Source organism: Eptatretus burgeri, chromosome 12, assembly GCF_056783735.1.
Source record: "Eptatretus burgeri isolate ZD-2024b chromosome 12, Ebu_testis_v1, whole genome shotgun sequence".
Classification (NCBI taxonomy): domain Eukaryota; kingdom Metazoa; phylum Chordata; class Myxini; order Myxiniformes; family Myxinidae; genus Eptatretus; species Eptatretus burgeri.
Window position 1 is genome coordinate 90,067,560 of NC_140972.1, and position 12,227 is coordinate 90,079,786.

Consider the following 12,227-nt stretch of genomic DNA (forward strand, 5'->3'; position numbering starts at 1 on the left):
CAATGCTCTGCATAGAATATGATCCCAATGGGTGGAATTCCACAAGATTTCTGCATATCTTATGGGGCTGTGAGTCTGAAAAGAGATCGTGATGGGCCATGACATGAAGGAGCCATCCTGTTGCTGTTTCAATCGCTGTTTATGTGAAATCGGTGATAGCTTAATTGGGGAGAAGAAAGAGTGAAATATTCCGCTGTTTTGATAAGGTAATGATCATTGTGGGAATGCCCTTTTGCTTTTATGAGTGGGAGGGGAGACCAGAGAGTTGGGGTTGGGGGGAGAGAAAAGATTGGACAGTGAGAAAGGGGAGGTTGAGGCTTTGGAGGGTGTGGGACTTATTGTTGGGGGGTGGGGGGCAGATTGCGGATTTGTGGTATGGAGAGGGGGGGAGAGGGTTGTGATGGGTGAAAGGGTTGGAAGGATTGGAGTGGGGTGTGGATTGAAGCCTTAGCATTGGGAGGCGGAAGTCGAGGACTCGGGCTGACAGTCGTGGGTCGAGGACTCAGACTTTGTAGGGAGGGGGGGTGATTCGTCAATGGGTGTGCCATCCCTCCAGGTCAGGTCAGGTATGGGAGCATGCGCCGGAGCAGCATGTCGCTGTGTCCACTTTGCCAGTACTCCAGGGGCCTCCGTTGGGCCATCCCCCAGGCAGATGCATGACCCATCCCCATCTCGAGACGCTGATCAACCTGCTGCAACCACGAGGCACGTGGTCAGCCCATTGGCCTCCTCCACCCTCGAGGCTCCCTCACTTAGAGAATCTGATGAGCAGGATCAGCGTCAGGAAAACGAGCCACATGCCCATACAGCCGCAGCCGAGTGTGCTGTTTGATGTGGTGGAGAAACTAATTCAGCGTCCCTCCGGTGGATGTTAAACTGGGCGTGGCATAAGTTAGTTGATGTTAAAGATCCCAATGTCCTTCACTAAGAGAAGGTGAGCTTTTGCCGGCATCATGGCCAAATTCCTGCCCAAACTACTGCTGGGAAGGCAATGGAAATAAATTTAAAATTAATTTATTTATTCTAAATAAATAAATATGTGTATATATAAATATATATATATATATATATATATATATATATATATATATATATATATATATATATATATATATATATACATTTAAAAAATAAAATAAAATAAATGCACTCATTGACCTTTGACCCCTGACCTAGCCGATATAGGTCAATATATCCTGAAGCAAAGTTGTAGTACTCATTGAGTACTATGTACCTCTGAACTTTCATTCATATCGGTTAATCCGTGTGGGAGCAAGGGTGCCTTGAATGGTAATTTCGCCCGAAAAATGCACTTATTAACCTTTGACCGCTCACCGACTCGAGATAGGTCATTATGCAAATGAGCAAAGTTGTAGTACTCATTACGGTCTATAAGCATGTAAGGATTCATTCGATTCAGTTCAACCGTCTTGGAGCTAGTGTACTTTGAATTTTCAGCGAGAATGCTCAAATGCCCTCGGACACCCAAGTTGAGAGGGTTGCTATTTGGAAACTATAAGATATAGAACAAAATGAATGTCAAATAGCGGATAGAGAATCACCTTAAGATTATGCATATCAAATCTCATCGAGTTCCATCTACTGATAACTACTCGGTATCAATTTGAATGAAAAGTACCGAAAATGCAGTTTGATATCGGAAATCCCCAAAGTTCGAGGGGGTGCTGTGGGTGAACAAAGATATAAATCGAAAATCCGGCTCGATCGTTTGTGCACAATGCATTCCAGACGATTAGTGTGAATTTTCATGACCATCCGACCATAACCCGAGGAGTAGCATTTGGCGCGAAGGCACCTCCAGCTCTCGCATATTATAGATTTTTGCACGAATTGACCTTTGACCCCTGACCTAAGCAATATCGGTCAATATGTCCTGAGGCAAAATTGTAGCACTCATTGTGTGCTCTGAACCTGCAAAGTTTCATTTGGATCGATGCACTCACCTGGTCGCTAGGGGGCCTTCAATTTTCGCCAATTTTCGGGCATACCCCATTTGTAGGAGACACTGCGGGTAAACTATTCCATATATCACAAAAACCGGAATATATTTAATAGAGCATCACCTGTAGATCATTCGTGCCAAATTTCATAAGCCTACATGGGATAATGGCTTTCGGAATTGATTTTGCATGAACGGAACCGATTTTGAAGGTTTTTCGGCTGTTGCTAGGGACGCTTTGGTTCCCTAGCAACAATCACAATTTCCAAAGCACTAGGTCATAAGATGTACCTACCACCCGAGTTTGGTCAAAATCGGCCCACGTTTACTACCAATTATGCTGATGACAAACGAACAAACATCCAAACAAACAGACAGAATTACTGACAATAAGGGTCACCTATTTCGGCGACCCAAAAACGTGCAGAGCACGATACTTGCAAAATCCACCCCCTTCTCCAAAGGTTGCCAAGGATACAAATTGTCCATTTCATTAAGATCAAAATTGACAATCTCAATCAAAGCTCAGGTCAATCGGATGAACAGAAAAAAATAAAACGATCGATTTTTTTCAGATTGAAATTGATTTTAGACGTTTGACCTCGAGTTGGCCTTTGACCTTTTGATCTCAAAAATGGTTGGTTTCCCAATTTAGTGATGCATTATGCAAATCCTGTTCAACTTTCAAGTTAATCGGATGAAAAATGATTTTAGAAATTTGACCTCAGGATCACCTTTGACCTCAAAATCATTCGGCCTCTACCTTCTGAGACTACCTCTACAACTTGGTGAAGCTTTGTGAAGATCGTTTTTAAATTATCACCTGTGGGCAATTGACAAACAGACAAACAGACAGAATTATAACAAAATCTACTAACCAATAAACTAGGAAAATCTTCGATTTTGCAAGTAACAAACAGACAGACAGGGATGAAAACATAACCTCCTTCACCTTTGGTGGCAGATGTAACAACTTTTTGAGATATCCTGCAAATATCCAAACAGACAGAGGTGAAAACATAACCTCCATCTACCTTCGATAGGTGGAGGTAATAATGTTGATGTCAAATTATATTTCGCAAGCAGGATATTTTTTTCCTCTTTTGAGACAAAATTAACCTCTACCACCTGATGCTGCACCACCATTTTATGGTGGGGGGTATAAGTAGCTCAGAACTTTGGCCCTCAGTGAAATCAAGAGTGCAACACAATTAACCGTTTTAAAGGCCATGAAACAATTTAAATTGATAGATCAACTGAAACTTTCCGTCAATGGGGAGTGAACTTTTGCTCGCTTTTCTTGTTACTGGGGATTGGTACTACCGAAGCATTCACAAGTGTCCGTCAGTCTTCTTCTTTCAAACACAGCACAATGCTGTGGGGTAGCATCCTTAGCTGAGGACATGGCGGTACAGCTGATGCAATGACCGCTGTAGATTAGTCAATCATACTAATCTACAGACGGCATTGCATCTTCACCATTGCATCGACGATTAATTAGACATCGTAACCCACAACTTCCAAATGAAAAACAAATTCTGAAAATTTCAAAAAATTAATTGAAAATACAAAACTAGAATATCTTGGTTGGATAAGTGTCCATCCACCTGAGTTAACACTTGGTGGAAAGCACCTTTGACAGCAATTACAGCTGAGTCTATTGGAATAGGTCTCTTCCCACTTTGCACACCTTGATTGGGCAATATTTGCCCATTCTTCTGCACAAAACTGTACAAGCTCAGTGAAGTTGTGTGGGGAGTGCTGATGGACAGCAATCTTCAAGTCATGTCACAGATTTTCGATTGGATTTAGGTTGGGGCTCTGACTGGGCCACTGAAGGACATTTCTCTTTTTGTTCCTTAGCCACTCCAGTGTAGCTTTGGCTGTGTGTCTCGGGTCGTTGTCATGCTGAAGGGTGAACTTCCGTCCCAATTTCAGTTTTCTTGCAGAGGGTAGCAGGTTTTCCTCGAGGATTTTTCTGCATTTTGCTCCATCCATTTTCCCTTCTATCCTGACAAGTGCCCCAGTCCCTGTTGATGAGAAACATCCCCATAACATGACGCTGCTACCACCATGCTTCACAGAAGGGATGATGTTCTTTAAGTGATGTGCTGTGTTGGCTTTGTGCCAAACGTAACGTTTTTCATTTAGGCCAAAAAGTTCCACTTTGGTTTCATCAGACCACAAAACCTTTTGCCACATGGCTTCAGAATCTCTGGAGGAGTTTTTTTGCATACCTCAAAGGGGTCTCAAGGTGGTCTTTTATGAGTAATGGCTTCCTTCTTGCTACCCTACCATACAGGCCAGACTTGTGGAGTGCTTGGGATATTGTTATCACATGCACATAGTGACCAATCTTCACCATAAAGACATTTAGCTCTTTCAAAGTTGCCATTGGCCTCTTGGTGGCCTCTCTGATCAGTTTCCTCCTTGCTTGGTCATCCAGTTTGGAGGGACGGCCTGATCAAGGCAGGATCGTGGTGGTTCCATGTGCCTTCCACTTCATGATTGTCTTGACTGCTCCAAGGGATATTCAAAAGCCTTTGAAATATTTTTATACCCATCCCCTAATCTATGCTTTTCCACAACTTTATCCCAGGGGTCTTTTGAAAGCTCCTTTGTGCTCATGGTTGAGTCTTTGCTGTGAAATGCACCACCCAGCAGAGGAAACCTCCAGGAACAGCTGATTTTATTCTGAAATCATCAGAATCACTGCAATTTAACACAGATGGAGGCCAATTTACTTGGTGTGTGATTTTGAAGGTGATTGGTTACTCCAGACGTCTATTGACCTCTGACTCGCAGCCAGCAGAGACATGAATATCACTGCCAAGGTAAGTGAATCTCTCCACGACCTCAACATCCTCACCACAAACAGACACAGACAGGACAGCAGCATCCAAGATGTCACCGAAAGCCTGGATCTTAGTTTTGACCCAGGAAACCCGTAATCCCAACGGCTCCGACTCCTCATTCAGCACCTCGAGGGCCCCCAAGAGGATGTCTAAAGTCTCCGCAAAAATGACTGCATCATCTGCAAAATCAAGGTCCGAGATCTTGACATTCCCAAACGATGCACCGCAACTTGATCTCTCCGACATCCTCCCTAAAATCCAGTCCATACAAGTGCTGAAAAGTGTGGGGGCCAGTACACACCCCTGACGAACTCCAGTAACAACTGGAAATAAGTCAGAGATGGTACCACCACACTTCACAGCACTCTCAGTACCAGAGTAGAGTTCAGACATCAGATCGATCAGTTTTGGTGGCACCCCACGAAGACCAAGAATCCTCCAGAGGACATCCCGATTCACTGAATCAAACGCTTTACAGAGATCAACATCGGCTGCAAGCAGCCCCTGCCGAAAAACTCTCGTCTGCGTTCGGTGAGGACACGAATAGCAAGGATACGGTCAATCGTTGACCTCTTTGGTGTAAAGCCTGACTGCTCTGGACGCTGGTGCTCAAGCAGATGGTGGCGAACCCCATCAATAATTATCCGAGCAAAGACCTTGCCCGGCACTGAGAGCAGCGTCACCCCTCGGTAGTTGTTGCAGTCTTGGCGATCACCCTTCCCTTTCCAGAGAGGGACAACAAGGCCCCTCTTCCAATCAGTTGGGATGATACCTGTGTTCCAGGCAGAGCACAAAACTGCATGCAACGACACGAGTGCAGCATTTCCACCAGCCTTGAGAAGTTCAGCATGGATGCCACAGATCCCTGGAGCTTTGCCCCGTTTCAACCGGTTCACCGCAGCCCGTGTTTCCACAAGCGAAGGTGGACCACAGTTGATTCGAGGGTCTGCAACAGGGATTGTAACACCCTTGACGTCCAACTCGACAGCTGGGGGATCAGCCCGGTACAACCGCTCAAAGTAACCGGCCCAGCGGGCCTTCACTTCAGACTCCTCTGTCAAGAGCCTACCACTCTGCTCTAACTGCAGTGCTCCGAGGGATGGGCTTGGATGAATGCAATGCGCGAATTCCCCTGCAAGCGGGACGAGAATCACCTGTCCACAGGTGATGCTCTACCCCCTCACTGATTCCTCGCACATAGGCCTCCTTGTCCACCCTCAGTGCACGTACAGTTTTACGCCTCAGCTCCCTGAACAGCTCAGCTCTGCAATTCAGCCTGGCCCTGCGACTCTGGTCAATGGTATCCAGTGTCCCTTGAGAGACAAAATTCTTCTTTGCCCTGCGGTGAGCTCCAAGACATCCACCGGCAACATCAAGGACGGTGGTCTTGAAGGCACTCCACAACTCTTCAGGACCCCCCAAAGCACCCAGACCCCCCCAAGTGTCCACTCAACCTGCTTAGCTACACTCTCATCCCTGAGCTTGCCAACATCCAGCCTCGGCTGGAATGCTACCATTCTCCAGGATTTAAGGTGCAGCTTTAGAGTTGCTACAACAAGCCTGTGGTCAGTATTGAGGAACTGAGCACTCCGGTAGACCCTGCAGTTCTGGATCATCCTCCAGTGACCATCAATGAGGACATGGTCAATCTCCTTTGTCACACCGCCAGCGTTGGAATACCAAGTCCAGCGATGAGCTTGTGGGTGCTGAAACCATGAACCAGCCACCCTAAGTCCATGACTTCTTGCAAAGTCAAGGAACTTAGTGCCATTCTGGTTCATAGTTCCTGACCCATGGGGACCAACACACACCTCATAACCATCCCTATCAGTTCCAGTCGATGCATTGAAATCCCCCAAGACTAGAAGTGTATCTCGTCTGTGGCACTGATCAACCACAGACTCGAGTGTGGCGTAGAATGCATCCTTCACGGTGAGATCACTCGCCTCAGTCGGAGCATAAACAGAGACCAGGGAAATGACACCTAAGGAGTGACGAATCCTTAATCTCATAATACGCTCGTTGACCGGTGTTACCTCAATTATCATTGGGGTCAGCTTATTGGACACAGCTTCAGCAACTCCTTGGGTATGGTAACCATCAGAGCGACCAGACCAATAGTAGGTGTAACCACCCACCATTATCTCGCCGCAATCCGGTCTCCGAACCTCAGAGAGAGCTGCAATCCCGATGTCCAAACGCTTGAGCTCAGATGATAACAGAGACAGGTGATCATCCTCTCTTAGGGATAGGACATTCCAGGCACCCACCCAAAGGGACCGCCTCAGGTTAACCCAAGGAGACCGCCGTTTGGTGGACGACACCTCAGCACCACTCTGACACTCTCCCACAATCTGACCCAGGGATGTTACCCCGTGGTTTCCCTCCTATCATCAAAGATTGGGGGTCCTGAAGGCTTTGCCCCAATCTCGTCATCCGGTGAGCTGCCCTGCGAAGGGAAGCTGCACAGGAGGTCCTCCCATGGAGTGGGTTTTCAGATTTTTTTGTGTTTTTGTGTTTTGTGGAATGAAGGGTTTTACGGTGGCCAGAGTGCAAATCCTGCCACCAACCTCCTAATAAAAAAGTAACCCAACTGCAGGAGGACGTCCGCAGACACAGTTGGGCACTAGATATGGATGGCCGTTGGCTAACAAGGAGCTCCTCCGCCCTTTGACAGGTTTTGTTTTTAATCCTGCTGGGTGTCCATATCCAAACACCCTCCTCACCAGAAAACATGGTTGGGGGAGACGGTTTAGTCGCCGATAACCCGACCATGGAACAGGTTAGTACAGGTTTACATGGTACCTGGAGCAGGTCACAGATCTAACCTGACCTGACACCGGTTACGATGTGGAACCCATAACTTTATTTAATGAATATATAAATAAATGAAGAAATTAAAAAAAACTTCAATGAAAATAAATAAATGAAAAAAATATATATCAAATGAAGGGGAGCGACCTGAGACAATGGGGAAGCACGGTTCGTTATTGCTTACAATGTGTAAGCATACCACGCTGGTGTGTATATATATATATATATATTAGACACACATACTAGCAGGGCATGGTTACACATTGTGTAAGCATATGAACTGTGTTTCCCCATTGTCTCGGGTTGCTCACCTGCATTATATTTTTCATTTATTTATTTTTATTGCCTCTGCCACCAAAGGTGAAGGAGGTTATGTTTTCACCCCTTTCTGTCTGTTTGTTAATTGCCGGAATCTTTCGGATTTCGGCGATTATGTTGATCGGTTGTGTGTGTCATTCTGTGTGTCTGTCTGTTTGTTTGTGTTTTTATTTGTTTACCCTGGAGCAGCCACACTGTTTCAGCGATCATGACCAAACTGGGTACAGACGTCAGCCATGGTCCAACTTAGACACTCGTCGTTTTTGGTGAATCGATGTCAAAGGTCAAGGTCAAGGTCGCCGAAATTCTTATTTTCACAATAACGTCCGCTAAAATGGTCGTATCGACTTCAAACCAAATCCAAAATGTGAATCTTCCAATTCTGCATCCAACCATGTGTCTCATTGGGGTGTCACACCAACACCCTTCTTAGTGGTCGGGGGTCGAATGTCAGGGGGGTCGGGTCAAAACTTTCAAATTACGATAAAAACTCCATTTCAAGTCCGATAGACTTACAAGTTATGATCATGACCAAACTAAGTGCTATAACTCATTAAACAGTACAGCACTATCGACTTATAAGAACCAAATTGATTTCCAGGTTTTTTTTTTTTTCAGAGATCATGGAGATATGACAAAGTTATTCTGGCAATTCCTTGCTCAATGAGCAATTTCATGTGTTTGTTTGTGTGCAGAATATCTCGAAAAAGTTGTGGACGGATCCGAATGAAATTTTGTGGACAGGTTTGGTGTGTGACAAGGATGAACTGAATAGATTTTGGTGAAGATCCGGATCCGACTTTGAGAATTTATAAAGCGATTATTCAGCATTGAGAAATAGGGCCAAAAATGATATACAACACGATATCTCAAAAAGTTGTAGATGGATTTGGATAAAACTCGGTGGACAGATTGGGTGTGTCGCAAGGACGGATTGATTTCATTTTGCTGAAGATGCGGATCCGGATCTGGATATGAGAATTATTTAATTTTCAAAGTCATTCTTCACCATCGAGAGATAGGGCCAAAAACGATATAGCACTGTATCGCATGATATTAAAAAATGTATTGGGCCTGACATGTTCTCGTGGATCAGGCATTACGTGGCGGAGGTATGTGCTCTACCGAGTCCCCTTCTCGTTCACCTCTGCCATCGAAGATGGACGGAGGTTACTGTTTTCACCCCTGTCTGTTTGTTTGTTTGTTTATGAACAGTATTACGGAAAAACTCCGACGGATTTCGACGAAACTTGGTGAGGGGATTAGGTATGATCCAAGGATCAAGGCATTCGATTTTGGACTTGGTCCTAAGTCCAATATGGCCGCGATGGCGGCCATTTTGAAAAAATATTTGAATTTTTGCTTTTGCATTTCTACATTTTTTAAGTGATTTCCACCCCCCCCCCAATAAAAAAACAAAATTTTGTAACTTTTTTCCAAAAAATTTACATTTTATTTGAAAAATTAATTTTTTATTTTTTTGCATTTCTACATGTTTTGAGTGATTTCCCCCCCCTCCCCCCAAAAAAAATTTGTTAGAGAAAAAAAACCCAGAAATTTTGCACCTTTTTTTTTTCAAAAAAACTTTCGATTTTTTTTTTTTGGCATTTCTACATGCGTGTCGATCTAGTTTAGTTTATTCAATCGTGGTTCACTAGAGTCTGATCCGTTTTGACCTACAATGAATAAGATATCAGGTTCACTTAAGTGACCCAGCAGTATTGGCGGCGGAGGTTTTGCACTCTACCGAGTGCCCCCCCTCTAGTTTATTTATGTTTTCATTTACGGATGCTTTCCGACGGTTCTGTGATTTTTTCCTGGTGTATCACTTGCGATGTCCGTCAGCATGCAAAATTACCGTGCTTCCCCATTGTCTCGGGTTGCTCACCTGCATTTTTTTTTCATTCATTTATTTCTATTTTAATTTATAGATGTTGTCCGATGATTCTATGATTTTCCCAAGTGTACCGGCTTTGAGGTACACCCTCCCAACCCCTCTCCCTTCTCCTCCCCCTAACAACCCCTCTCCCTCCCGCTCCTCACAACCCCTCTCCCTCCTGCAGCTCCTCACAACCCGTCTCCCTGCCAAAACCCCTCTTTCTCGCACTCCACTCACAACCCCTCTCCCTCCCCTCACAACCCCTCTCCCTCCCCTCACAACCGCTCTCCCTCCCCTCACAACCCCTCTCTCTCCTGCAACCCCGCCCCTCACAACCCCTCTCCCTCCTGCTCCCCGACAGTCACTCTCTCCCAGCCTCCCACGACAGTCACTTTTGCCCCACCCCTCTCGCCCCCCCAACAGTCACTCGTACCCCACCCCTCTCGTCACTCTCGCCCCAACCCTCTCACCCCCTGACAGTCACTCTTGCCCCACCCCTCTCGCCCTCCCCTACAGTCACTCTCCCCCCCCACCCGACAGTCACTGTCGCCCCCACCCCTCTCGCTCCCCTCCACCTCACGACCAATCTCTCACACCCTCCCCATTTTCTCTTTCCTGACGTCTATGTTGTGCTTCATCTTCGTTTTCCTTTCCCGCCCATCTTCCCCTTTCAAACTCCTGCTCTCATATTTTTCATCAAGATGATCACAGTATCTGTTGCAATGTTACTTTTGCACCAACGGGACGAAATGACAGATTAAACTCCTGAACTGGACACCGCACGGTCTCCTTCGCCCAAGTCTTGACACAAGGTCAGGGTGAGTGACACAAGGTCAGGGTGAGTGACACAAGGTCAGGGTGAGTGACACAAGGTCAGGGTGAGTGACACAAGGTCAGGGTGAGTGACACATGGTCAGGGTGAGTGACACATGGTCAGGGTGAGTGACACATGGTCAGGGTGAGTGACACATGGTCAGGGTGAGTGACACATGGTCAGGGTGAGTGACACAAGGTCAGGGTGAGTGACACAAGGTCAGGGTGAGTGAAACAAGGTCAGGGTGAGTGACACAAGGTCAGGGTGAGTGACACAAGGTCAGGGTGAGTGACACAAGGTCAGGGTGAGTGACACATGGTCAGGGTGAGTGACACATGGTCAGGGTGAGTGACACATGGTCAGGGTGAGTGACACATGGTCAGGGTGAGTGACACAAGGTCAGGGTGAGTGACACAAGGTCAGGGTGAGTGACACAAGGTCAGGGTGAGTGACACAAGGTCAGGGTGAGTGATACAAGGTCAGGGTGAGTGACACATGGTCAGGGTGAGTGACACATGGTCAGGGTGAGTGACACATGGTCAGGGTGAGTGACACAAGGTCAGGGTGAGTGACACAAGGTCAGGGTGAGTGACACAAGGTCAGGGTGAGTGACACGGTCAGGGTGAGTGACACAAGGTCAGGGTGAGTGACACAAGGTCAGGGTGAGTGACACAAGGTCAGGGTGAGTGACACATGGTCAGGGTGAGTGACACATGGTCAGGGTGAGTGACACATGGTCAGGGTGAGTGACACATGGTCAGGGTGAGTGACACATGGTCAGGGTGAGTGACACATGGTCAGGGTGAGTGACACATGGTCAGGGTGAGTGACACAAGGTCAGGGTGAGTGACACAAGGTCAGGGTGAGTGACACGGGGAACATCGTTCCAAATCCCGTCATGTTTTTCGGTCCGAACCCCCCATTTTAAACAGATTTGTCCCTCACTGGTCCTCCTGTGCCTCTTACGATGCACTTCGTATCAACACCACCATAACAACGTCACGACGGTCCGTGTAAGTTCGTGAACGTCTCATACACGATTGAACACAGTGTTGCGGAATTGAAGGGAAAAAAAAAAAAACAGAAAAGAAAAAGAGCAACAAATCCAACAACTCTCTCACCATTCCCGATGCGTGTCCTCGTCTCATGCTTCACGTAGTGACTACGTGTCACGTCCTCGTGACACTCCCGCAGGTAATCTCCATGACACCACCCACGGCCTTCTCACTCAGCCGATGAACAGTAACAACTTCTTATTAACAATCGTCCGAAGCTCGAAAATAAAAATCGTTCCTTCACCTTTGGTTCCTGTTCTTCGCCCTGAGCCCAGTAGCGTCAGCTTCTTTTTGTGAATTTCCTTATACTTGCTACCCTGAGGGCAGAAAGTAATTATAAAACTCTGTTTGGAGGCGTTTTTGACCTTCGGTGCCCATGATTCCAGTCAGCATTGGTTCTTAACGTAAATTCTGTATTTATTTTTTCCAGAAATCTGCGTATTTTTTATTATTAGTGCGGGCCCGTACGTGCAAAAAAATAAAAAAGAATAATTGTGACGTCAATTGTGACGTCATAGCACCGTGTCCTGTC

At 46.2% G+C, this 12,227-nt stretch overlaps 1 protein-coding gene across 25 annotated transcripts in view; it reads right to left on the minus strand.

Annotated features, from left to right (window-relative positions):
• LOC147016111 (inositol hexakisphosphate and diphosphoinositol-pentakisphosphate kinase 2-like) overlaps window positions 1-12,008 on the minus strand; it is a 177,666-nt gene extending 165,658 nt beyond the window's left edge. For 24 of the 25 annotated variants that reach the window (XM_085848829.1, XM_085848828.1, XM_085848818.1 and 21 more), the window contains exon 1: window positions 11,762-12,008. Coding sequence is in view for 1 of the 25 variants with exons in the window: in XM_085848825.1 (XP_085704951.1) it covers window positions 11,762-11,788 (27 nt within the window). In the remaining 24 variants the exon portion in view is untranslated. The remainder of the gene's footprint in view (window positions 1-11,761) is intronic. The other variant, XM_085848825.1, reaches the window with a different exon arrangement.
• Window positions 12,009-12,227: the final 219 nt, after the last annotated feature.